The 26223-nt window shown below is 43.4% G+C and overlaps 1 protein-coding gene and 1 non-coding gene across 2 annotated transcripts in view; both read left to right on the forward strand.

The window, feature by feature from the left end:
* The first annotated feature begins 10347 nt into the window (after positions 1-10347).
* REEP3 (receptor accessory protein 3) overlaps positions 10348-26223 on the forward strand; it is a 96776-nt gene continuing 80900 nt past the window's right edge. Inside the window, exon 1 of the mRNA XM_040975829.1 lies at positions 10348-10491. Coding sequence (XP_040831763.1) covers positions 10460-10491 — 32 coding nt within the window. The 5' untranslated portion in view covers positions 10348-10459. The remainder of the gene's footprint in view (positions 10492-26223) is intronic.
* Positions 25229-25419, forward strand: LOC121153526. The gene has a single exon (XR_005883410.1). It is a non-coding gene; the product is annotated as a U2 spliceosomal RNA (small nuclear RNA).

Below are 26223 nucleotides of genomic sequence, written 5' to 3' on the forward strand. Positions count from 1 at the left end.
AAGTCCCAGCTCTGCCCTCTTTCCAGCTTCCTGCTCCCATACACACTGTACACACCAGCAGGCGACAGGAGTCTGTGCAAGTGCGTGGATCCTCAAAGCCCATGGGACAGCCCTGGACTAGTTTCCAGCTATTGCTTTAGCCTGGCTCAGTTGCAGCTATTGTAAATATTTGGGGGAATAAACCAGAAGCTGGAATCTGGGGTGACTTTTTTCAGTCTGTGAATATAAAATTATTTCAGACATGTTTTTGAAAAAAACATTTTTTCCTTCACTGTATCAGTTTTGCTTCTCTGTCAGAGTATTAATGAGTATTACATTTGAGCCCTATTCTACTCATTGATCTATTTGCCTATTCTTTCACTAGGGTCCACAATCCTAATTACTATAGCTTTACAGCAAGTTTTAAACTTGGCTAGTATATCAGTTGTCCAACTTTGGCCCCTTTAACATTGTGTTGGTTATTCTGGGTTTTCTGTCTCTCCATATAAACTGTACAGCCAGTTTTCTAATATCCACAAAATAACTCGGGGGAAGAAATGACCTGATAATATCAAATCTTTCTATCCTGAACATGGAATACTTCTCCATTTATTTAGCTTTTTAGATGCTTAGAAGTGTTGCTGGCATCCTTACACAAATCTTATACACATTTTGCTTTAATTATGCTGACGAATTTAATTTGGTGGGTGCTAATATGAATGGCACCATATTTTTTATTTTAAATTTGCTTGGTCAGGACCAGTGCTTAGTACAGGAATTAAATTTTGTATATTAAACTCTACTATCTTCCAACCTTTGCTGTAATTGCTTATAAGAGGAGAAAATATTTGGCCTAGGAGGTAACACATCCACAAGTCACAGCAGAATACCAGAGTTCAACTATTGGCTCCATTTCTGATTGAAAAATTTTTAAGTTTCCAATTAAAATAATGTCTTCAGGTATTTCTGCTTGTCAATCCATCAGTTTTTACCTCATATTTCAGGGTTCTGCTATCAATTACCCACACACTGAGGACTGTTTTATATCTATTCTTCCAGTATTGATCCCTTTATAATATATACTGCTACTCTTAATCTCTTGTATTTTTCTTGATCTGAAGTTTGCTCCATCTGAAATCAACAACTTACTTAACTTTCTTTGTATTGGTATTAGCATAGTATATCTTTCTCCATCCTTCTATTGTTAATGTTTTCTTGTCCTTAAAGTTAGTTTCTTAAGACTGACTAAAAAATATATATATATTTATTTTTTATTTGAAAGGCAGATTTAGAGACAGAAGGAGAAACTGAGTGATAGTGGTCTTGCATTCACTGGTTCACTCCCCAAGTAGCCACAATGGCCAGAGTTGAGCTGATCCAAAGCCAGGATCTTTCTCCAGGTCTCCCACATGGGTGCAGGAGCCAAAGGTCTTGAGCCATCCTCAGCTGCTTTGCAGGCCATAAACAGAGAGCTGGATCAGAAGTGGAGTGAGTAGCTAGGACACAAACTGGCGCCTATATGAGATGCCAGCACTACGGACTGAGGCTTTAGCCTGCTATTAATGTGCAAAACAGTTATCAATACAGTTGGGTCAGTATCTAACATATTTGTTATGTTTCCTATGTGTTGTCTTTGTTCTTTGTTACCTTTCAAATTTTCTGCCTTTTGTGCTGAAAATCGAGCATTTTATAATTCCATGTATCTCTTCTCTTAACATACCAAGTACAGTTCTATTACTTTAGTGATTGATCTGAAGTTCACAGTAAACATTTACAACTAACTTAGGGCTACTTTCAAGTAAACTACACTTCTCACACTTAGCATGAGCAATATATATGTAACAGAATCCTCCCAATCTTGCCCTTGCATCAACTCTGCCATCAATTTCACTTACGAAAAAGCACATACACACACACACACACTCAAATTCACACACACTCAAATATACTCAAATACCATGTTATACCAGAACACTGACCAAACTTAACTGTTACATCAATTAAGAACAAGGAAAGAGTTTTTATTTTACCTTAATTTATCCTTGCTTTAATGTCCTTTCTCTACATAAACATCTGCAAAGCTTCCATATACTTCCTTTTTTTAAATGTTCCTTGCATAAATCCCCCCATTTCTAAGATTCTCCTTCAGTTTGAAAGGATAATATGGCAGGGTAAACAATTCTAGGCAGGTGCATTGATCTCAACACTTCAAATATTCCATTCTATTCTCCGGCTTGCATGGTTTGGAGGGCGTGGTGGGCATTTTCTTTTCTCAGCTCTTCTACAGGAAAGGTGTTTTTCCTCCCTTTGGTCTCGTCCAAGATGGTTGGTTTTTTTTGTTTTGTTTTGTTTTTTCTTTGCCTTTGATTTACCAGGTAAAGATTTTTGCCATTCAGTTTCGTGTCCTCTGGGCTTCCTAATCAGTAACATCTAACATTAATTTGGAAAAAACTCTCAATTATTGCTTGAAACATTGCTTCTGTTCCTTTCTTTCTTCTGCTCTGCCATTCCTATCATGGTAGGAAAACACAAATTGTCAGTTTCTCTCTGCTATCCTCCACTCAATACAAAAGACTCAGGGCCTCAAAGGCTATATCTACAGACATTACGCCCCACTAAGCAAGTAAGCATCTGCTTTGCAGCAGGGGACAACAGTCATGTTCTCCAAGCTTAACTCAACTTTGATCTTGTAAATTGAGGTTTGGGTCTCCAAGACTGCCACACTTCCTCTTCCCACTTTAGACAGTAATTCCGAGCTTCAGACTGTATTACCTGAGCTTCTAACTGACTGGCTATCAACTGGGGTTCCTGTGATCTCCCCATGACCCTACTGATCAGCTTCAGTGGCTCAGAGGACTCAAGGGAACAAGTTTAGCATTTATAATAGAGGCCATTACAAAAGACAAAGATGAAGAGATGAGTAGGGCGAGGTATGGAAAGAGGCAAGAGCTACCGAGCCCTGCTCAAACGCGCCACCCTGCAGCACCTGCAGCAAGTACAATGATCTGGAGGCTCTCAGAACCCCAGCCTTTCGGGATTTTATAGAGACTTCCTTACATAGGCATGGCTTCTGATGAACTGGGTGAGGCAACCAGCAAGGCCTGTTCGTTCAGATTCTTCAGTAGCCCCTCCTGTAGGGTACAAGGCAAGATCCCTCTGAAATGACAGGAGTCTCATGACTCTACAGCCAGTCTTGTAGAGGGAGGTATGAGTATGTGTGCCAATCATAATATCACAAGTTTATTACAACACTGGCTGCTGTCACTGTTCTGGGGTACTGTTCTTGGTTTCTTGAGAGAGACACACAGAGTGCATGTCTGCGTCAGTGTGCCTGTGTTACTACCCTTTTCCTCCTTACTCTTCAGACTTGAAAGTTTCTATGTAACATCCTCCTGCAAACAAACTGGTTTTTAACTCAGCCTAGACCAGTATACTAATGAGCCTCATTAAAAGCATTCTTCATTACCGTTAGGATGATTTTGATCTGCAGAATTTGGTTTTTATTGTTTCTCAGAAATCTCACTTTTGTTCTTGTATGTTGTCTATCTATTCCATTAAATCCCTTATCATGCTAATCATGGTTTGGTTGGTTTGTGTTTTTTTCATGCTGTAACCTGTCTCTAGTGGAGGTGCTTCTTCAGTCTCTTCGACCTGTGTTTTCTACCCTTTCAGTATGCTTGCTAAGTTTTTTGTTGAAGAAAAGTGATATGAAGTAGTAGAGGAACTTTGACTAGGTCCTTTGAGGTGCAGTTCTAAGGTGTGTGTGTGGCAGGGGACACTTTGGGGAGCTTGAACCCCTGCACTGTGAATTCCACCCGTGGGCCTGAGAGGGACAAACTGACAGGAGAGGGCTGGTTGTTTCTTTCACTTCCCCCTAGTGGGAGGCTAGAGGTACAGGGTATTTTCTGACCCGTTAGGTTAGGCTCTGGTAAAGTAATTTCTCCTGAGTACATGACTTGTTAAGAACAGAATGCTCTGGTGTATTTCAAAATGATTGTTCACCTCCTCCTGCCAGAAACCGCGGGGTGCAGGGGGGAGGGGATGGGGAAGCAGGCTTCCTCCTCTGATATTTACTGTGAGGATCTGGGTTGAGCTCCCAGAGGTTGAACTCACTAAAGCATGAGGGGCTCCCCCTAAGACTGCAGCTGGCTGCACTGAAGCGCCCATTACTTGTCAACTCAAGTCCCCATTTCCTGCCCTCGTTCCAAGGTCTCCTTTTACTGCCTATCTGCACATCTGTGTTCCTCCAGTTGGCGGGGCTGCGGTTGTGCTGTGACCTCTCTTCTCTGACAACAAATGGATGTGTCCACTTTGTTCAGCTTCTAACAAACTCTTAGGACCTATGGTGCCTACTAAGCATCTTACATGTTGGACTGGAAACTGGAAATCTTCAGACACCTACTTTTAATTAAAGGTTTTTAAGCACACTTGGCATATTGAGATACACACACACATATACAAACTTGGTCAAAAATAGTTTGTCAACCTTTTTTTTTTTCACTTCAGCATCTGTCTTGCAATCTTGTTTATATTTTGGAGGTGTGTTTCCTTATCTAAGCTAATCTTTGGTTATGCTTTCTGATCTTCTGCAGAAAAGAAAAAGGCTTCCTATGTTCTAGATTGTACCTTCACCTACGCTTCCTTTATGTTCTTTTGTGGTGCTTCCAGTTTTCACATTTACATTAGTTAATTGTCAGGAATTATGTTTTCCCTCAGTTTTCATTAAACGGCTGGCTGGCTAGCAAAAAAAAAAAAAATCTGTTGAGTTTGCCATCATGTCCCAACTGATGTAAAATGCCACCTTTCACTCAGACTAAATGCCTGTTAATAATTGAGTCTGTTTTTGGACTTCAGCTTCCAGAGGAAAAATGGGAGCAGAGATTGTCCCTAGAAAAAACTTGGTAACTAGAGACAAGGGAAAGGGGGAATCTAACACCCCATTTTTCTCTTTTTGAATTGTATTCCACACGGTTTGAATTACAATTTAGAAGCGTCAAAAATTTTTTAAGTTCTACCTACCAGACATAGTGGAATTATCAAATATTTCAGCTTCCTAAAATTATTTCCATTTGTACCTAACATCTTTAATCATACACAAGCTTAAAAGCGGAAACCATCATTTAATCTATTCTATTATCAATGAACAGTGATAGTCTTGAACTAGATGTTGTCCTGCCACTTGCCGTGATCAAACACAAAGCCATTCTTCACCCTGAAAGGTTGGAGGAGGGGCTCTCTAAATTTTTCCTAGCTTTAGGGGAAGTATCAAATGCTTAAGAACTACACAGCCTGTCAACTCCTTATTGTGTTCTCCCAAGATTCAGCGATCATAGGTGTAGTTTGCTTTCCTGTCAGCTAGTAAACATGTTTTTATATATATTTATAGTGAATATGTAATCTATTCTATAGTTTGATTCTTGTATTTTCAGTATGATTTCTTTAAATATTTTACTTCAATATCAGATGTGAGACTTGATCTCCTCTCTAACTATAATAAAATGAGCAGACCACCTGAGAAGAGGTAAGAAAATATATAAATATTTCAAGCCACTAAAAATACTCTCCCAATAGAAATGGGAGGACTGGTACTCAGTCTCATTAGTACACTCATCAATAATTACAAGAGTTAGATGTCATCTCTGAACCTTGTAATTCTGCTCTCACAGCTTGCTCTCCTAGATACTATCCACTCTTGATTTACTAATATGTAAACTCTTCTAACATACAGAGTTTTCCTATGAAAGCTAACACGTAGAAAAGCAAGCTGTCCTTTTATACTTTAAAAAAAAAAAGGATTTATTTATTTGAAAGAGTTACAGAGAAACAGGGAGAGACAAAAGACAAACATCTTGAATCCACTGTTTCACTCTCCAGATGGCCACAGCAACCAAGTAGGGGCCAGGCAGAAGATCTTCATCTGAGCCTTCCAAACACTTAAGTCACCCTCCTAAGCTTTTCCCAGGGCATTAGCAGGAAGTGGAGCAGCTGGTGCTCACTTCAGCAGCACATTTACTAAAATAGGAAGTAGAGCAGCTGGAACTTGAATTGGTGTTCATATTGGGATGCTGGTAACACCCACTAGCCATAAGGCCAACTCCAACTCCGAGAAAGCTATTCTCTCTCTCTCCCTCTCTCTTCTTTTTAAGATTTATCTTTTACTTAAAAGCGAGAGTTAAAAGAGAAGAAAAGATACTGCACTCTTCCATTCATTGGTTCACTCCCCAAACGGCTGCAATAGACTGGGCTGGGGCAGGCCATATTCAAGGGCCATGAACTCCATCTAGGTGTCCCACATGAGTAGCAGGAATTCAAGTACTTGAATCATCTTCTACTGGTTTCCCAGGTGCAGTAGCAGACAGATGGATTAGAAGCAGAGCAGCAGGGGCTCAAACGGAGGGGCCAGTGTCCCAGGTGGTGGCTTTAACCACTGTGCCACAACACAGGCCTGCTCAGACCACTAAATTTTAAATCCCCTCCCGTTTAATCATCACAGCATTGTCATCCCCATTCAACAGCAAATGTAAAATGCAATGATTTATCAAACATCATACTGCCAGTGGTAAAAATAGATCTACCAAGAAAATGTTCTTTGCCCTAATATGCAACTCCCTACCAGGATTAAACTCAATACTCAGAGGAGAAAAACACTGTTGCACAAAGCAATGAGAGAACCACTACATGATACAAGAATACCAGTGATACACATATGAAAAACAACTTAGCTCAGTATTTAAATTATAATTTTCTCAGACCTGAACTGTCTTGCAATCAATCCAGCTCCCAACTAACGCCCCTGGAAAAGCAAGCTGCCCAAGCTCTTGGGTTGTGCCACTCACGTGGGCAACCCAGATGGAGTTCCAGGCTCCTGGCATTTGTCTGGCCCAACCCTGGCTGGTACAGACATGTGGAGAATGAGCTGGTGGATGGAAGATCTCTCCCTGTCTCTCCTTCTCTGCTACTTTGCCTTTGGAAAAAAAAAATCTTTAAAAAATAGTTTTCAGTCTTCTATACGAGAAATGTTCTCAGACATGTCAAATGCTGCCACACTGTACAAGGCTTCCAACAGATAGCACTTCATTTTCTCATTCCCAGAGCTTTACTCTAACAGAAGCACTTAACAGCTGGCTACCTTTCAGCAGATTTTAACCATGTGAGGCATCATCCAACCACAGAACTTAAGACACTCACCATTAAAACCTGCGTACTTGTCACAAATGGGTCCTCCTCAAAGACATTTATTTTAGACTAGAAACTCTCAACCATATTAGACCCAATGTGCCTCTTCCATAAAATGTTTCCTAATTTCTGCTTTACCATCCAGTTATCAACAATACTCCTACAGGAAAAATTCCAATCAAATCTATATATATATATATGAAGAGAAAGAAATGCAAGCACTGGAGGCAAAACAACATTAGAAGACAGGAAGAATTAGTGAACATACTAACAAATGCACAGCGGTGTGTCATGCCGTCTTCCCAAAACCATAAACAACCTCCAGCCAAGTGGTGAACAGAACAAATCATCCTTCTATAAACACAACGGCCGAAATGACCAACTAAGCACTGGAAAAAGCAGTCTCAGAGAAAACCATGACTCCACACACATACATGTCAAACGGAAACTCCAGGTTCAGATAACTACAAATATTTCATGAATACCAGGCAGGATGTTCCTAAGTCATACAGGACAAAGGAACAATACTTTACTCAAGATTGTGGTACTACTGCAAAAAAGAATATCATCCTTGATCAACACCCACCAAATAATGCTAGCTGCAACCATTAAACCAATCACCATCACTCGCCACAAGGATTCCCTGCCTCAGACACAATTCCACTGTCTACCACAGCATAATAGAAAGATGCTTGGGAAGCTTAGTTCTGCCCTGATGAGCTACAGGATCACTGCCTAACAACTTAATAGCTTGATACCTCAGTTTCCATGGTTTCAAAAGCAAACACACACTACCCAGATTTTTGAGTCATTGGGTAACTCAACACGTGTATAACACTCCACATAGGGTTTGCAACCTGTGGCCCACTGAGTCGTAAAGAAGGAAATTACTTCACATAAACAAATGAAAGCAGTAAAAAGTAACAGGAACGTGGAAAAAGACAAGAAAGCATCTAATAAGCACATAAAATGAAACCTTAACACACAGCAGACTAGGGACGTTCTGCAGAGCAGATAGCATCCTGTAACCACTGAAGGCATTAAGGCACTGTCATGTGGGGAAATAAGTCAGGATGATGACCCCAAAGTTGGAAAAACACATATTATTAAGAGATTTCTAATACTCTTGGCAGAACTTTGAAAACTGGTGTTTAAGAGAGTGACTATTTAAGAAACATTAGCTCAACTTTTACTGGGCATTTACTCTTCTGCGTTAGGTACGAAGACGAAGATGTACAGTGCACCATACCTGCCCTCAGGCACTTTACCATCCAATAAATTAGACATTGAGAAGAAGCAGAATGACAGAGGTACTGAGTGGAAATTCAAGTAATAAATTACAGGGCCCTGAGGAAAGCATGAGTCATCAGCACTGAGCAACACCCAGTGGCACAGGACACTGAAATGTAACAGCAAAGGACAGAGAATGGGGAGCAAAATACTGAAGAAAAAATTTTAAGTTTAGGGCAAAGGCACTGAACATACTTTGTTCCCGAGAAGTGAGGTACAAAATGGGCTCATTAGGAACTGGGCAGAAAAGCAGTAAAACGTAAGATTGTGAAGATATCTCAGGGCCTGCTTATGGAGGGATCTGAATGACATCCCAAAATGTTCTGAGTTCTCCTGGGCAAGAGAATTCTCCAGAAAACTGGTCTACACACCAGAGGCTAAAATAATGCTGCAGCATGACCAAAAATAAAATTCAGCAAAAACACAAGTGATAGCACTGAGATTAAAAATATATATTCTTAAAATATATTATATATATTCTTAATAAGCAAAAAATAAATAAATAAATAAAAACCTAACCCAAGAGCAGAAAGCAGCTTCTGAACTCGTTTCTTAAGTAATCAAAATGTTACTACATTTATTGACTCCAGGAACTGAAAAAGAACTCAGAATAATCTAGGCGTCTCCGTCCCTTGATTTCCTTCCAAATGTGAGCACTTCCTGAATGTGTTATTTAGCAGTGCCTGGCATCACCCCGGAAAGGCAAGGTGCAGCCAACAGTATTATTAGCCTCCTTTTACTATGGAGAAACTGAGGAACAAAAAGAATAAATTACAGCATGGTCACAAAATAAACCATCACATTTTCTAGGACTTTAATTAAAGATAAAATTAAAGGCTCTAAGCCCATGTTTTATCCCTTATTCCTGGCACCATCTGAATACCAAAATTACCTTTTCATTATCTTTCAATCACAGAAAAAAAAAAACTTTAAACTTTACCAAATTTCTCAATTTGGTATTGTCACCAAAATTAAAATTCTATTCCCGAGATATTTGCAGAAATTGCAAGGTGTAAGCAGTACTCCAACCTCCCCTAAAGGATTAAGATTTGCACATTTCAGTAAAAAAAAGTCAGGAATTCTAGGCTCAGCTTTTACCTTTTATTATCTAGCTCAATGAATCCTGGAGATGTGTGTCAGAAAACACAAGCTGGAAAGCTGACCTAAGATGTCCGGAACAGTGGTATCGCGATACCCACTACTGCAAACAAGCAGCCTGCACCGCTCTGTGCCCATCCATCCCCGCATTGCACCACGCACCGACTCATGGCACACGCTGAGGCCTGTGCACGCAGGGTCTCCAGACGGCCGCCCGAGAATGCGGTACCGGGAAGATGCCCTTGGTACTGGGCTTGCGTAAACACCGAAAGGACCGGATGTGGGCAACCACGGCTCAAAATCTTGGCTGTCCAGAACCCAGGGCCTAGTCTGGAGGATTCCACAGTTTGTTTGCTAGCTGATCTTTTCACAAACGCAGTGACGACACCCCCACCCCTCTACACCCAAGACCCCTTCCCCCAGCCTCCAACACAACACACAAACACACACCCGCCTCCGCCTTCTCACGCCTCCTAGGCGTCTCGAAGGAGGCGGTCGAGCCAAGCCCGAGCGCCGGCCGAGGGGGTCCGAGTCGCGGCCGCGTGGCGTGGACCCGGATCCCCGCCGGGCCAGCCCCCCGGAGCCCGGCCGCCCGGCCTGGCCGGGGACCCACGCGCCGCCGCCGCCGCCTATCAGCGGAGCGCAGGGGCGGGGCCGGTCGGCTCGGCGGCGGCGGCTCGGCCGGCGGGCGGGGACGGGCGGGGGACCCACCGCCACGCAGCGCGGCCCGCCGAGCGTAGACACCGGGCCCGGCCCCCGAGGGCGCCAGTGCGGGGCCCCCCGGCGAGCGCGCGCGGCCTGCCGTTGGCGCTCCCTCGTCGGCGGCCTGCCGTTGGCGGCCCGGCCTGCCGCGCTCCGCGCCCACCGGCTCCGGAGGTGGGGGGGGGGACCCGAGCCCCCCCATCCCCCCAGGAAGATGGTGTCCTGGATGATCTCCAGAGCCGTGGTGTAAGTGCCGCTCCAGGCGCCCCGCTGCCCGCGCGAGGCACCCCCCTCACCCTCTCCAAGGAGACCCAGAGCGGGGGCACGGGGCCCGGAGCCGGGGAAGGCCCGGGCCTGGGCGGGGGCGGGGGTGGCCCGGCTGCGGCGCTCACCCGGGAGAGCTTGGGGCCCTCGGCCTTTCTCACCCTGGTCCTCGGCGCTGCGGGGCTCGGCGCGGCGGAGCGCGGACGGGGTCCGGTGGCGGCGACGGCGGCTGCGGCGCGGCCCTGCTCGGCTGCGTGCGGCTCGGCGGCGCTGGGTGGGCAGGCGCGCAGGGCAGGCGGCGCGCACCCCCTGCTCCGCTCCCCGCGCTGCGCGGCACCGCCCTGTGGGCCCGGGAGCTGCGCGCCTGGCGGCGGCGCCCTGCGCAAACTCCGCAGACGCCGAGCGCGGAAGGCTCGGCGCTCCTCCGAGGGCGGCGGCGGCGGCGAGCCTTTGTATCCCGCGGCTGATGCGTTGCGGTGTCTTCTCTCTCTCTCTCTCCTCTCCTCTCTCGGCGGCTGATTGCCATTGGGTCACGTGTGGTAGGAGGAGAGATTTGTCTTAAAAACCCGAGACCGCTCCCAGCTAGGGATCCTTTTGGAAGGGTCCCAGTTGTTTCGAGATTTACGGCTTACCGAGGAAGGAGCCTGTTATTGAAAGGTGACACCCGCCTCCTCGCCCACAGCCCCGAATTGGCCCCGTCTAGGCGGAAATATTTGCTAAGGGATTGAGGGACTGCAGGTGCCTGTTGCCTTTGTTCAAGTTAGCGCTTCATTTCATGTGCTCTCACTGGCAAATTCTTCAGGCCCTTTGGAAAACAGTTGGTTGAGTTGTGGTGTTTACCCTGTAAAGACACATGAATATAACACGCTGATTTCTTGTTATCCTTTCCATACTACCCCCTGTCCCTTCTGAAAGAAAGAATAATAATAATGAAAGTCACCCAGTAAACAAAGATGACGTAGTTACAGCCAGGGCCCCTGGATCCATTATTCACAATCAGTGCTTTTCTGAAATGGTTACATCAGGCAACATCTGATGAGCTTTAGAATTTAGGGGAAAAAGCACGTTACCACAGGAGCTGCATTTTTCTAAGACTGGCTTTAGTTTTGTCTGGACGTGAATCACTTAGTAGCCCAGTTTGAACTGATTGATTGGCACAGTAGCATTCAAAATGTGTCGCTTCATTAAATGACAAACTAGTTTTAGGAAGGTGCCAGATGCCTTCAGATTGTTTCTGTAACTTTTTCCAGTCTTCTGTTGTTTGCATAATCTAGGCATACCTCTCCTTGACCTAGTCGATGTCTATCAACTGTTGCATCCGCACCTGGAAAGTTAAATGCCCCATTAATAAACTGTGCTTTGCCTGATTTATTTACTTGAACTGTTTCAGTTCCTTTGACCAGCTCCTCAATCAGTAGAAAATTAGGAAGCACGTTGATTTAGTTGGCATGACTCAAAATGTCATTGTTGTTTGGATCATTGGCTGCGTGCATAGATGCTGTCCATAACATAAAGGGCTATAAAAAGTTGCTTTAATGGAACTGACAGGATACACAGGTACCAACAATAAGGATCCGAATGTCAAGTCTTTCAGACATTACAAGGAGCTAGACAGGAAAGGGATCGCATCTGACTGGAGGTTCATCAGAAATGGCCAGGGCGATTACATCTGAGATTGGCCTCGAAAATGGGATGGAGTGTAGAGAGGGAGAGGATTCCTGATGCAGCAATCAGGGGCAGCCAGAGCCTCTTCAGTTACAGTGGGCTTGCTGCCTGGGGAAAGGGGGCAGGGCCTGTTTGCAAGATGGCAGCCACAGCATTGCTTTGGGAAATTTCTCTACCCCTGTTTTGTGCACTGGTGAGAGCCACTAGAAAGTGAGAAACCTCTTCAGGGGCTCTCGGCTGGAGCAGGGAGACCAAAGACCAAAGCCAGCATTCCTCCGGGTCTGCAGAATGGAAAGTTTGAGGCCCAGGAAAAGGAACAGACTAAAGAAGAAAAGATGATGAAAGAAATGCATTTATCCAGAGGTGACAGCATTGATCCCACATCAGGAAAGCACACTTGCTGGGGACTACAACGTCATTAGATGTTTTCTCCTTTGCTCTTCAGTTTCCTTCTCTAAAACAAGAAAGAGCAATCCTCAGATCTACCCAAACTTGGCCAGCCTTTTCACTCCAGCAGGTAGAATTTATTTACATTCCTTCTAACCCGCTGAAGCAGCCAGCTGGTCCTAAGCAAGATCAGACATCTCTCCTCCAGCAAAGCTCTGGTGGCAGGAGCCGGGACGCAGGGGGACCTCCATTAGCAGCAGGGCTTCAGTGGGTGGCCACATCCTGCCCAGCTCTTACCGCCTAAGCAGCGTGCTGGAGCACTGGCTCCGAGATCTGGGTACTAGTTGATAATGTGATCTTGGACAGCATACTAAACCCGTTTGTGCTACAATCTCCTCGTCTTAAAGTGGTTATTATAATATTTACCTCCTAAAACTGTTGTGAAGATTAAATTAGTGTAGCCGAAATGTGCTGGCTGCACTGCTGGGCCCTTGGAATGCACTGAAAGCAAAAGAGAAACTTTTTTTTTCAAGTGGTGCATGGTGTGGGGAGCAAAGGAAAGAGTAAGATAGTATGGGAAAAAAAATGCCATTGACTCTCAACGGGAAACCTGTAAAACAATGGCTTTGGCTATATTAGCAGCTGAATGTCTTTGAGTCTATCTCATACTGATTTTGAACCTGGTTGCTTTCTCATCCAATAATCCCTATACTCTTTTGTCCAGTTCCAACCAAGATGATATAGAAGTGTTTGTTTACAGTCTATTTAAAATTAGTCTAATTCTGGGTCCAGCAAGGTGGCTCCACTTCCCATCCAGCTCCCTGCTTGTGGCCTGGGAAAGCAGTGGAGGATGGTCCAAAGCCTTGGGACCCTGCACCCATGTGAGAGACCTGGAAGAAGCTCCTGGCTTCTGGCTTCAGATTAACGCAGCTCTGGCTGTTGTAGCCAGTTGGGGAGTAAATCAGCGGACAGAAGATCTTCCTCTCTGTCTCTCCTCTTCTCTGTATATCTGATTTTGCAATAAAAATCAATAAATTTTAAAAATTAGTCTATTGTAACTTCCTAAACAAGATTGCTAGGTTAGATGGCAGTTTTTAAGGCATAGTAATTTGAGATTATAAAATGATGTACATATATGATACACTTGACCTTTTCAAAAATAATTCATAACTAGAGGAAAATCTCATTTTTCCCCCTAACTGTTCTTACTTTGTCTGTGATGGTTATTTAAAAAGTTTGTGGGAGAATGGAATTTTAAAAAGGGGTTTAGGGGCTGGTGTTTAGCACAGCAGTCAAACTATAGGTTGGGACTCCCACATCATGTATCAGGGTGACTGGGTTCGAGTTCCAAGAGCTCTGTTTCCCATTCCAGCTCCCTGCTAATACATGTCTCTGGAAGCAACAATTTGATGGCTCAGATGTTGGGTCCCTGCCATCTGAATGGGAGACTAGAGTTCCCAGCTCTCAGCTTTGGTCTGCTCCAGCCCCAGCTATTATGGGCAATTGGGGAATGAAATAGCTGCTGAAAGCTGGATTTATTACATTTCACAGGCAGGAAGACAGAAAATTTTTCCATGTACTAGTTCACTCTCCAAAGGGTCACAAAGCTTAGGGCTGACCCTGACCAAAGCCAGGAACCTGGAACTCCTCCATCTGGGTCTTCCATGTGAATGGCAGGGCTCTCAAGTACTTTGACCATCTTCCACTTCTTTCTATTATGTTAACATGGAACTGGGTCAGAAGTGTAGCAGCCAGGACTCCCTAATATGGGATGCTTGCATCACAAGTGTCACAATAGTGGTCCATATCAACGTGATTAAAATCAATACTAAGACCAAAGTGCCTGAATCCAGGCACTGTGGACTCTGCCAGTTATTGCTATGACCTACTCTGTAGGATCAAGTCCGGTCACACACGGAATGCCCAAAGAATGCCCGTAGTCCAGCCTCCGATAAGTCATTAGTATCACATAAATGGTAGCAGTTGTTACAACAAGGAAGACCAGAGCTCACATGAAATTCCAGCACCTAAACATTTGAACTGTTTTCCATTTTCATATTTTTTATTTGAGTCTCTGTGCATTGATGACATAGTTGTGGCTAGAGTATACTAAAAGTTTTGTACTTTAAAAAAAAGCTTTTCTTAAAAAAATTATTGATTTCTTTGAAAAGCAGAGTTATAGAGAGAGAGGGGGAGATGGAGAGAATTCTATTCTCTGAGTCACTCTTCAACTGGCCGCATTGTTTGTGCCCAGGCAAACCAAAACCAGGAGCCAAGAGCTTCTTCCAAATCTCCCATCAGAGCACAGGGGCCCAAGCATTTGAGCCATCTTCCACTGCTTTTCCAAGTGCGTTAGCGGGGAACTGGATCAGAAGTGGAGCAGTCAGGATTCAAATTGGCAAACAGTTGGGATGCTGGCTTTGAAAGTAGCAGCTTTTTGCACTGTGCCACAGCACTGCTCTCTGTATTGTTTTTATTATCACATCTTGTAGGTTACTTTTGAAATCTTGTTTAGTATGTACTAATTAATAAGGTTAATGTTTTTTCACAGCCATTCATCTTTTTATATTTGCACTTACATAATTTCTAATATTTCATCTACATAAAGTAATACTGCCTTGTAATTATCATGCCACAGTGGCCATCATTTACACATATTACATTGACTTAAGAATTTCCCTTAGGAGAAATAGAGGAGTGTTTCTGAGTTAATGCAGTGAATATTTTTTGAATATTTCCCTTCCAAAGGAATAGTGATATTTTTGCCACCAGCACTGTCTGAATGGAATGCTCTTTACTTGGGACTTTTAATTTTTCCTACTTAACTAGTAATTATAGCAGATATCTTTGTTCTCTCGCATCATTTTGCTTATTAGTAAGGTTAAGTATTTTTCTAATGTTTACTTATTAAATATATCTCCTGCTACACAATTAATGTATATTTCACTTATTTATCTCTTGTTTCCGGGATCATATGCTTGATTTTTCTATGCCCCTTCCATAATTAACCTTGTATTATATTTGGTGCAAATGTTTCTCAATCTAATTTCACTTCTCTTTTAGGTATATTTCTTTGGTTGTGTGGAAAGTTTGCAATTTTAATAAAGTTCAGCTTGTTCATTTTTTACATTGTGATTTCCTGATCATGTCTAAATATAAAAACAATTACCTTAGATGTTGGTTAAATCCTACTTTCTCATATGAAATTTAATTAATTTTGAGATTTTCTCTTTTTAGTTCTCTGTGTTTGTAGTTCCCTCTCTACATTTTTACACGTCTTGATTTTTGTTTTACCATAATTTTATTGTCTGGTGGCTCTAGTAGCAACACCAGTCCTCTTTCTATAACTGCTCCTCTTCATTTATATTTAATGGCCATCTTCAGGGACTAAATTACCTGAAAAGCTGTACTTCTCTCCAGCCTCATCTGTTTCCCCTTTCTAGATCTCTCCTGCCAGCGTGACATTGTTTCTCCTATCTGTAAAAAAAGACAAAACAAAAACTTCAGTCTGTGTTTTTTATCTCAGTCTGTGTGTGCTGCCTGCACTTTGTTTCCACTCTCCTTCAGGCTCTGTCTCCCCCAGGCCTGAACACTGTCAGTCTGGGGCAGTGCTGCGCGACACGGGGCCACGCTGTTGGGTCCTCACCTGACTTAGCTGCTCACTGCTGTTGCTCAGTCACCTTGCAGCATTTGCTGCACTTGGTTTCCCAGAAACTTTGCTTCTCTCATTTTCTTCATAACTCACTGGCCACTCCCTTCTTAGTGTCCTTTGCATATTCCTTCACGTGTCCTGACTTCTTAGAGTTGGCAAGTGCAAGGGCTAAGTCCTCAGACATTTTTTTTCTGTTTGCTCTTCTGAAGACTGATGACGTGTGCAGCGCAGAGCTGCCTGCTCTGCTCTATCTGGAGCCATCTCAGAGTCATGAGATGTCAGCAGCTGAGCTCCTGATCTGCCTCTCTTCCCTGTCTTCCTGACATCTGGGTCCTTCCAGCAGCATTGCCTGAAGTCCCTGGCTGCATACCATCCTGACAGCCATTGTTCCTCTCATTCCCCACATCGAGTCCTACGATCATGCTGATTCTGCTCTCAAAATAGATCCAAGTGGTGTTTTTTTAGATAGGCTTTCTCCCCCCCATTTCCACCCCCCCCCCCCCCGCCGGCAAGTCAGAGTTACAGAAAAGGAGAATAGTCTTCCACCCCCTGGTTTACTCCTCAGCTGGCCGCAACAGCCAGGGCTGGACCAAACTGAAGCAGGGAACCAGTAACTTCTTTCATGTCTCCTGTGTGACCTTTCAAGTCTCCTATGGCTTTTCCCAGGCCATTAGCAGGGAACCAGTTACAAGAACAGCCAGGACCCAAATGGTGCCCGTATGGCATGCCAGGTTTGCAGGCAGCGGCTTTATCCACTGTGCCACAACACTGGTGCCTAGATCCATGTAGCATCTAGTCCAGGCAATGTCATCTGTTAAATATGTTAGATAGTATGGCACCCTGCTTCTGCTCTCTTCCAACAGTTTATTCTTTTTTAAAAATTAGTTATGACAAAGCCTGATTCCCTCCCCAAATGTCCACCACAGCTAGGGGATGGGCCTCACAGAAGCCACAATCCAGGAACTTCCTACAGGTCTGCCACAGGAATGGCGGGGCCATCCTCTGCTGTTTCCTGGCACATTAGCTGGGAGCTGGGAGCTGGATTAGAAGCCAAGGACTCGAGACTCCAACATTGTCATGTGGGATACTGACATCACAGGTGGTGGCTTAACATACTGGGCCTCAGCTCTGGCCCCAGGACAGTTTATTGTTTACACAGCACTCAACATGATCCTGCCAACCAAGTCAAATCATGTTGCTGCCAGGTTGGGAAGCATCTACCAGCAGGACCCGTCATCCACTAGCAGGACCCAATCTGGCCCCTTTGAACTCTCAGCCTCCATGTCTCGGTGTGCCCTGGAGTGGGCTGTCTGCTCTAGCCTCCATAGCTTCTAGTCTTTGCCAGCATACCTCTTGCCTGGCCTCTCGCCCCTTCCTGCCCCCTCAGACACCTGCCGGCTCCTTGCCACACAGCTGTCAGGTGCCTCTTCTCCATGAGGACATCTGCCATTTCTACACACGCTTACTCCTCCCTGCTCTCCTTTCTGTAACTTGGGCTACTTAGCAGTATGTTTGCTGTACATTTTACTTCTCTATTTCTGGTCTGTCTTCTCCAACCAGAAAATAATCTCCCTAAGGGCAAGCCTCTTCTCTAACTTGTTCATTGCACACAGAACAAGCTCAGTGAATACTTGTTCTCTGTAGACTCAGATGAAAGTGAACTGTAAATTACTGAAGTATTGGCAGTCAGCATTATACACCATGAATTCAGGAACTCTCTTACTTTTCCTTCCTCCGAGGCTTATTTGGCAATTTATTTTTATCACAAAGGCTACAGTGAATGAAGTATTTGTAAACAGATTGGAAAGATCTCAGAGTTGACTGAAAACCTTTTTTCCTTGATGTGACGCTTCCCCGGGCATACTTATTACAGCTAGCAAAAAAGACTCTGCTCTGGTGCTGTCACAGAAAATGGTCTCTTTAGAGACCTGGGTAAAATAGTTTGGGGGATAGATAGGAAAGTATAAGGAAATAGAGTAATATGACTACAAATAGATACCATTTTTATTGTTTCCAAAATAGAAGACTGAGAACGTGACATTTGTATATCCACATGTGTTTGCTAACATTATGGCAGGATTAATGGAAAAATCTTGCTTGTTTTAAATCATCGTGGAAGTCTGAAGCCAGTCACTGTATATAAGCAATAAATTGCTTTAAGTATGTTAATGGGTTGTAAAAATCTCAGTGAGAGTTAAAATATTTTATTTCAATTAAGTAAAGGTAGATTTTTATTTTTATTCGCCATTATGGTATGATGCATATGGGAAATATTTAAATGTTTGTGACTTGGATCTAAGAACAGGACACATACTTTAATTGCCGTTTTACTTTGATAAATAATGAAAAAAAAAACGGCAACACTGAAGTTCTCCAGAAAATGGAAGGTTGAAATCTTTTTTTTTTAAAGATTTATTTTTATTATTTTTTTATTGGAAAGGCGGATATACAGAGAGGAGAGACAGAGAGGAAGATCTTCCATCCAATGATTTACTCCCCAAGTGAGCACAACGGCCAGTGCTATGCCATGCCGATCCGAAGCCAAGAGCCTCTTCTGGGTCTCCCACGTGGGTGCAGGGTCCCAAGGCTTTGGGCCGTCCTCGACTGCTTTCCCGGGCCACAGGCAGGGAGCTGGAAGGGAAGCGGGAACCGGTGCCCATATGGGATCCCGGGGCGTGCAAGGCGAGGACCCCAACCACTTGCGCCACCGCGCCGGGCCCAGAAGGTTGAAATCTTAATGACGTATGTAGGGGAGGGGGATGCTATCCAGGAAGCCATCTTCTTAGTCTTCACTGAAACAGAAAGCGCACACATCCGCCCTGAGCTTCTGGGTTTTGTTTCCACTGCAGGTAGACCAGAACCTCCTGCAAGGCTCCATTATTCATCTTCATTTCACGAACAGTTTGCTGGGCCAGGCACAATTGCTCAGTGGCAAAAATCTCGCCTTGCACAGCCAGGATCCCATATGGGTGCCAGTTTTGCCCTGCTTCCCATCCAGCTCCCTGCTTGCGGCTTGAGAAAGCAGTCTAGAACAGCCCAAAGCCTTGGGACCCTGCACCCACATGGGAGACCCTAAGAAGGCTCCTGGCTCATGGCTTTGGATCAGCTCAGCTCTGGCCGTTGTGGCAACTTAGGGAGTAAACCAGCGAGTTGAAGATCTTTCTGTCTCCTTCTCTCTGTAAATCTGCCTTTCCAATAAAAATAAATAAGTCTTTAGTATATGTGCTGCCGAAGCAAGCACTCAATAAAAATAACTCTAAAAAAAGGAAAAAGATGCAGTTTGCTTTTGTCCACTTTTTCTTACTGCAGCCACATTAGCTTATATCTCTCTTTGCTGAATTTTGAAACTTTTCAGGTTGGAGATTTCTTTTTCATGTTCTTGACTTTTCGAGATAATTTAAGCCATTCAAATAGCTGCCTATTGCAATAATAGCATAAACAGGTAATTTAAATATGTTGCAGTAAATATACTGCTTTGATCATCACATGCAAAAAAGAGGACTGCTGACTCTTAGCAGAACACGAGCTTATTTTTATTTCATTGATTACACAGCCTCTCTAAACCATCCCATTCATACATTTTTTGAGGTAAACAAAGGTTAAAGATAAAAGTTGTTTTGTTATGAAAATCTTATGTTCACAATCTAACCACCTGTGAAACTTTTTATTTATTTATTTTTATTTGTTTTGCTGACCGAGTTAGAGCAGGAGAGGCAGAGATCTTCCTGCTGGTTCTTTCCTCAGATGACCTCAGTAGTTGGGGCTGGGCCAGGGGAAGCTGGAAGCTGGGGGGCTTTATCCAGGTCTCCCACATGGGTGATGGGACTCAAGCCCTTGGGCCATCATCCATTGTTTTTGGGGTTCATTTGCTGGGAGCCCTGTTTAAAGTGGAGCAGCCAGGATTCCAACTAGTGCTCATAAGGGAAGAGGGCATTGCAGGTGAAGGCTTAACCCTGTGTGCCACGACACTGACCCTCTGTAAGATTTCTTGCAGTCATATCCCTTTTACTGAAGTAAATTTGCTAGTTTCAGTCATGATGCTGTATTGACGAAAGTCACACCATACTGAGAAACCAGTGAGATGGCCAAATGCACCGAGCTACCAGAAAACAGTAGCAGGTGGGATGGAATTACCCAACAGTACTTGAAGATTACCTCAAATAATGAGCAAACCCACTCATCTTAGAATATTTTACAGCCGCTCAAAAATAATTGCTAAGTATTTTTAGTTTCATTTGAAGATCCCTTTTACATGTTAGTGTCTTAACCTCAGCACTCGTTGCTATTTTCAGGTGGAGAATTCTCTGTGGCAAGAGGCTATCCTTGCGTGGCAGGATGTGTGCCATCCCTAGCCTCTTTGCACCAGATGCCAGTAGTATTCCCTAATGATGGCAGCCAAAAATGTCTCCGGATATTGCCATATGTCATCAAGTGGGGAAAATTGCCAGTGGTTGAGAACCATTTTGTTAAGTGAGTAGAGAAGGAAAATGGTTCTCACAGGGGTAAGCTTAGGAGCTCTGCGGCCATGGTCACAGGCAGCTATTTTAAAAGTCAATCAAAATCAAGGAACATTTAAAATCTACTTCCTCAGTCGCAATAGCCACATTTGGTGTGTTCAGTGGCTACCTTATTGGGCAGCACAAAAATAGAACATTTCCATAGTTACTGCAAGTTCTACTGAAGCAATACTCAGCAAGAGGCAGTCTGCTCAGCATGCCCATCTGAAAATGACTGTGTTGCTTTCCGTGTGTTGCTTTTATGTGTTTTATAGGAGATCACTTTTTGAGATTACTTACAGAATTTCCAACTACTCGTTCTTTTCCCCAGTTGAATACAGTGGTCTGGGTTGGGTCACATAGAAGCCAGTAGCCTGGCACTGCATCCTGAACTACCACATGGGTGGCAGAGACCCGTGCACCTGGACCACCTGTCATTGCTTTCCTAGGCACAGCGCCATAGGGAGCAGGAACAGAAAGGGAATAGTCAGGACTCCAACTGCCACTCAGATAAGGGAATACTGCAGCTTAACCACCATGTCACAGTACCAGATATGGCACAATTTAAATGATATTTGGAAATTTATAAGTAAGAATTTTCTGTATTGGGCTCAGCACGGTAGCCTAGTGGCTAAGTCCTCACTTTGCATCCACCGGGAACCCATATGGGCGCTGGCTCTAATCCCAGCTGCTCCACTTCCCTTCCAGCTTCCTGCCTGTGGCCTGGGAAAGCAGTTGAGGATTGCCCAAAACCTTGGGACCCTGCACCTGCGTGGGAGACCTGGAGGAGGCTTGAGGCTACTGGGTTCGGATCAGCTCAGCTCTGGCTGTTGAGGTCTCTTGGGGGGTGAACCAGCAGATGGAAGATCTTCCTCTCTCTGTGTATCTGCCTTTCCAGTAAAAATAACAAAAGCATTTTTAAAAAAAATAGAATTTTCTGTATGAAATACGGTTGCAGATCAATTTCATATTTTTTACTGTTTCAAAATTGCTATTTCAGTATTTATTTTCAGTTTTCTCAGAATTGATGAAAATCATCAATACAGGACAGTTTGAAAATAATTTTAATGCTCATGTATTCCACATATTAGCTTTTATGTTTCATATTTTATAAATGTATTAATTAAATGTGAATCACAAGTTACAGTTTTCCAGATCCTGGGAGATACTAAGATAGTAGGATTAGAGTGCAGACCCAAGAATTACTAATTGTTGGTTTTCTTACTTTTAACAATACCATCAGTGCTGCAAAAACACACCTGCCAAAGAAATCATAAAAGTGAAAGTCATAGGGAAACTATAAACAAAATAGGAATGCACTGAACAGTTACTCAAAACTCAAGAAGAAGTTTGAGAAAGTACTCAGATTACTACTGAGGTCATTAATATTTTCTCCATTTTTAAAAGATTTATGTATTGCTTTAAATTTGTAAGCAGATTTACAGAGAGAGAAAGATCTTCCATCCGCTGGGTCACTTTTTAAGTGGCCGCAATGGCTAGAGCTGAGGCGATCAGATGCAGGAGCCAGAAGTCTCTTCCCAGTCTCCCATGAGGGTGCAGACTCCCAAGCACTTGAGCCATCCATTGCTGCTTTCCCAGTGCATACGCAGGGCACTGGATTGGAAATGGAGTAGCTGGGACTAGAACTGACACCCATATGGGATGCCAGGTGCCACAAGCAGAGGATCAGCCTGTTGAGCCCCTGCACTAGCCCCCCATTAATATGTTCAAATAGTGATAATTCAATTATAGGAAAGAATTACTCTCACTCAAAAATAAAGCAAATTTTCTGCTGTGGCCAAATTTCATTAACTTTTTATCATGTCATACTTTTTTTTAATCATGAAATATGTGCTAGATCACACAAACCTAGTGGTTTAACCAGAATTTTGTTGACTGCTGGTTCTGGAGGCTGGAGGCTTGGGTCAGGCGTTGGCCAGGTTGGCTTCCTTCTGTGCTGGCTGTGAGGGAGAAATCATTGCTGTAGCTCTCCCCAGGCTGCTGTTGTGTGCCAGGGTGTTCGAGCAGCACTCCGATCTCTCCCGTTAGGTTCACATGGTGTTCTCCTTCCTCCGTGCACCTCACTGTGCCAGTGTGCTACTGAGTTGGCACCCCCCAATGCCCTCGTTTTTGTTTGATTACATTCCTAAAGATCATCCGCTTGCAAGGTCACATTCTTTGGAGGTGTCCCCAGCAAACCTTTGTGGGGTGTAGTTTAACACATCACAGTCTTCTGCATATCCCAAGGGAAACTAGCATATGCCAAGGAACAGTTTAAGTGGTTGGGTGAGAAAAGGAAGTAAAATGATCTGTCAAAATAACAGTCTTGGAAAGGGATTCTGAAGCTCCTGCTACAAATTTCCTGAAGCACAAGGCAAAATTGGTGGCTGTTCCAGGGAAACTGGTTTATCCATGTATAAAGGAAAAGTTTAGAGCACCTGGCTTTGGTCAGCATTGAGACATGGTGTCATGGAGCACTGGGAATGCAGAAACAGCAGGAGTCCAGGTTGAGGACCTGCACTTTTCTCTCCATGTCTCTCCTTCTCTGTGTAAATTTGCCTTTCCAATAAAAATAAGACTTCAAAAAATACATCATGTATGTATCAAGACCTGATTAGATGATAGGCAAATACTCACTAGTTTGCCACTTTTTAAAAAATATTTATTTTTAATGCAAAGTCAGATATACAGAAAGGAAAATCTTGCATGCAGTGATTCACTCCCCAGGCAGCTGCAACAACCAGAGCTGAGGCCATCCGAAGCCGGGAGCCTGGAACTTCTTCCAGGTCTCCCACACAGGTGCAGGGGCCCAAGACTTTGGGCTGTCCTCCACTGCTTTCCCAGGCCACAAGTAAGGAGCTAGGTGGGAAGTGGGAGCAGCCAGGATTCAAACTGGCACCCACATGGGATCTTGGTGCGTGCAAAGTGAGGACTTTAACCACTAGGCCACCGCTCTGGGCCTCAATCTTTTTTGATGCAGCTCAAATCACTAGCAGTTGGGACTTCTAAAATTTGGACTGCTCTTTAGCTAAAACTGTATCAAGTGGATAAACTAGCTTGCCTGTGTGTTTAAACTCGGAGACCCACAGGAAAGAAGAGCAGTAGGCTTTCTTGAGTGTCCCGGGAAAGAGTGCAAATGTGGAAACAAAGGAAAACAAGCTTGATGGTATTTGCGTAATGGTGTCCAGATTGTCATGATCCCTTCTTTCCTGCTTTGTGACTGTGGTCTTTGCTTTTTGTTGGACTCAATCTTACTGTTGCCAAATAAACTTCCAAGTTGTTTATTTGGTGTTTATTTGCATTGGGTTTGTGGTGATTAATCTTTGTTATCCTTAGTTGCCTTTCTAATTTAATAATGGGTTTATAAATATTAAGTGGCTTATTAATGAGTACAAGAAAGTACTCTTTAATGGTATACTTCTATGTCCTTGTAAAAGGGCCTTAGAAGTAAGTCTTTTTTTTTTTTTTTAAGATTTGTTTATTTTTATTACAAAGTCAGATATACAGAGAGGAGGAGAGAAAGAGAGGAAGATCTTCCATCCGATGAATCACTCCCCAAATGAGCACAACGGCCGGTGCGATGAATCATTCCCCAAGTGGGAGCAGGGTCCCAAGGCTTTAGGCCGGAGCTGGATGGGAAGTGGAGCTGCCGGGATTAGAACCGGCGCCCATATGGGATCCTGGTGCGTTTAAGGCGAGGACTTTAGCCGCTAGGCTGCGCCAGGCCCTAGAAGTAAGTCTTAACTGAAAAGTATTAAAGTATTGTGTAAAATTAAGCTGTGTGTGAAGGTAGTCTTATCTTTGCCAAATAAAAATTACAGAAATTTGACGAGAAAAAAAAAAAGTTTTTTGTCGACAAAATTGTAGTTCTTCCCTACAATCAAATAATATTGAGAATTCAGAATTTCTAAATATTATGTGTTAAATTCATCAAAATGGTAAATGTGATGTTAATACTGCTCTTTTTCAATGGTCTCCCATAAGTTTAAGATATAAAATATGCCATTTTCTGGTATGCCTGTACCAACTTATTGTAGACCTTTTCTAATAACAAAGTCTCACAGTATTTTAAGACAGCTCAGCTAACACTAAAATTTTAAAAATAAAGTCATGAGCCATTTTATGGTTACAATAAAAGGAGACCTTGAGCACCTGAATGGCTGAGACATACAAAGGAAAGTGATGTTGCTTCGGTGCACTTGAGGACTTTGAGTTCTTTGTTTCTTCAAGGACTTTGGTTCTGCTGCCACTTCAAAGGATGTGACCCCCCACTCTTCGTTAATCCTTTTGCCTTTTCTTCTCATCTTCTGCTTTAATTTTTTTCTTTTCAATGTCAATAAAGATGAGAATGGTATGGTCTCTGCCACGTGCAGGAAAAAAAAACAATAATTTGAAAATATTAAAAATAGAATCTGTAATTTCCAAACTTAAGAAAGAAAAAGTTAAAGAGATATAGAACATAGATTTAGGAGGGTGGGAGAGGGCCATGTGGAAATAAAGAGATGATAGAAATAGCTTCATCGCTTCTCGGCCTTTTGGTTAATTTCTAGTGTAATATCTGTTTTTATCACTTTAATATCTGATACATCCTCTATCTGAGGACAAAATATTAAGTGGATTTTTGGAGCCTGGAATTGGAATAGGAAATTGCTCTGTCCACTCTGAGCATCGACCTGGTATTGTATGACCTCCAGGAAAGGTGTACCCCCTTGGAGAAAAAAAAAAGACATAATTTCAATTATATTTATAAAGATCATAAATGTCAACAGATTATATTCTTTGATTAAAATGGACTCCAACAGTAATGAGGGGAATGATAAGGAGAATCATGAAACATGATCCAAGGAGTTCAGAACTTTGAGCAAATGTATAGTATGGTCAGTGCTACCAGGTCAGTATTAATTGATGGTAATCAGCAATTCTCTCTCTCTCTTATGATTTATTTATATTTTTGAAAGGCAGAGTTAGAGAGGGAGACAGCCCCTCCAACCGCTGATTAATGCCCTGAGTGGCTGCATCCGCCCAGACTGGTCCAGGGGAAGCCAGGAGCCAGGAGCTGCCTCAAGGGCTCGCACAGGAGTGCTGGAGCCCAAGTCCTTGAGCGGGCTTCTGCAGCTTTCCCAGGTGCATTAGCAGAGCACTGGATGGGAAGTGCAGCAGCTGAGACTCCACCTGGCACCAGTCTAGGACGCCAGCACTGCAGGCAGCGGTTTAACCTCCTGTGTCACAGTGCCAGCCCCAGTGATTATCAGTCCTGTCCAAAGTGAAAGAATAGTGTAGTTGTTGTCATATGTAATAGACTAATATTCTGAAATTTATACAAAAGAGCAGAAGCTCAGGCATCTATAAGACAACTGTGAAGAAGATCAGGAATAATGACCTTCCCTATTAAAGATTTTGTATAACGTTTGTCATAATTAAGGTGGTAGTATTGATACAGTGATTGACATCAGACTTAATGGAACATAATTTAAAAATCTGGAAACTAACCCTGGTTAATATGAATGTCTGATA

This window comes from Ochotona curzoniae, unplaced genomic scaffold (assembly GCF_017591425.1).
Source record: "Ochotona curzoniae isolate NIBS_2020 unplaced genomic scaffold, NIBS_Ocur_1.0 contig_2692, whole genome shotgun sequence".
Taxonomy (NCBI): Eukaryota; Metazoa; Chordata; class Mammalia; order Lagomorpha; family Ochotonidae; genus Ochotona; species Ochotona curzoniae.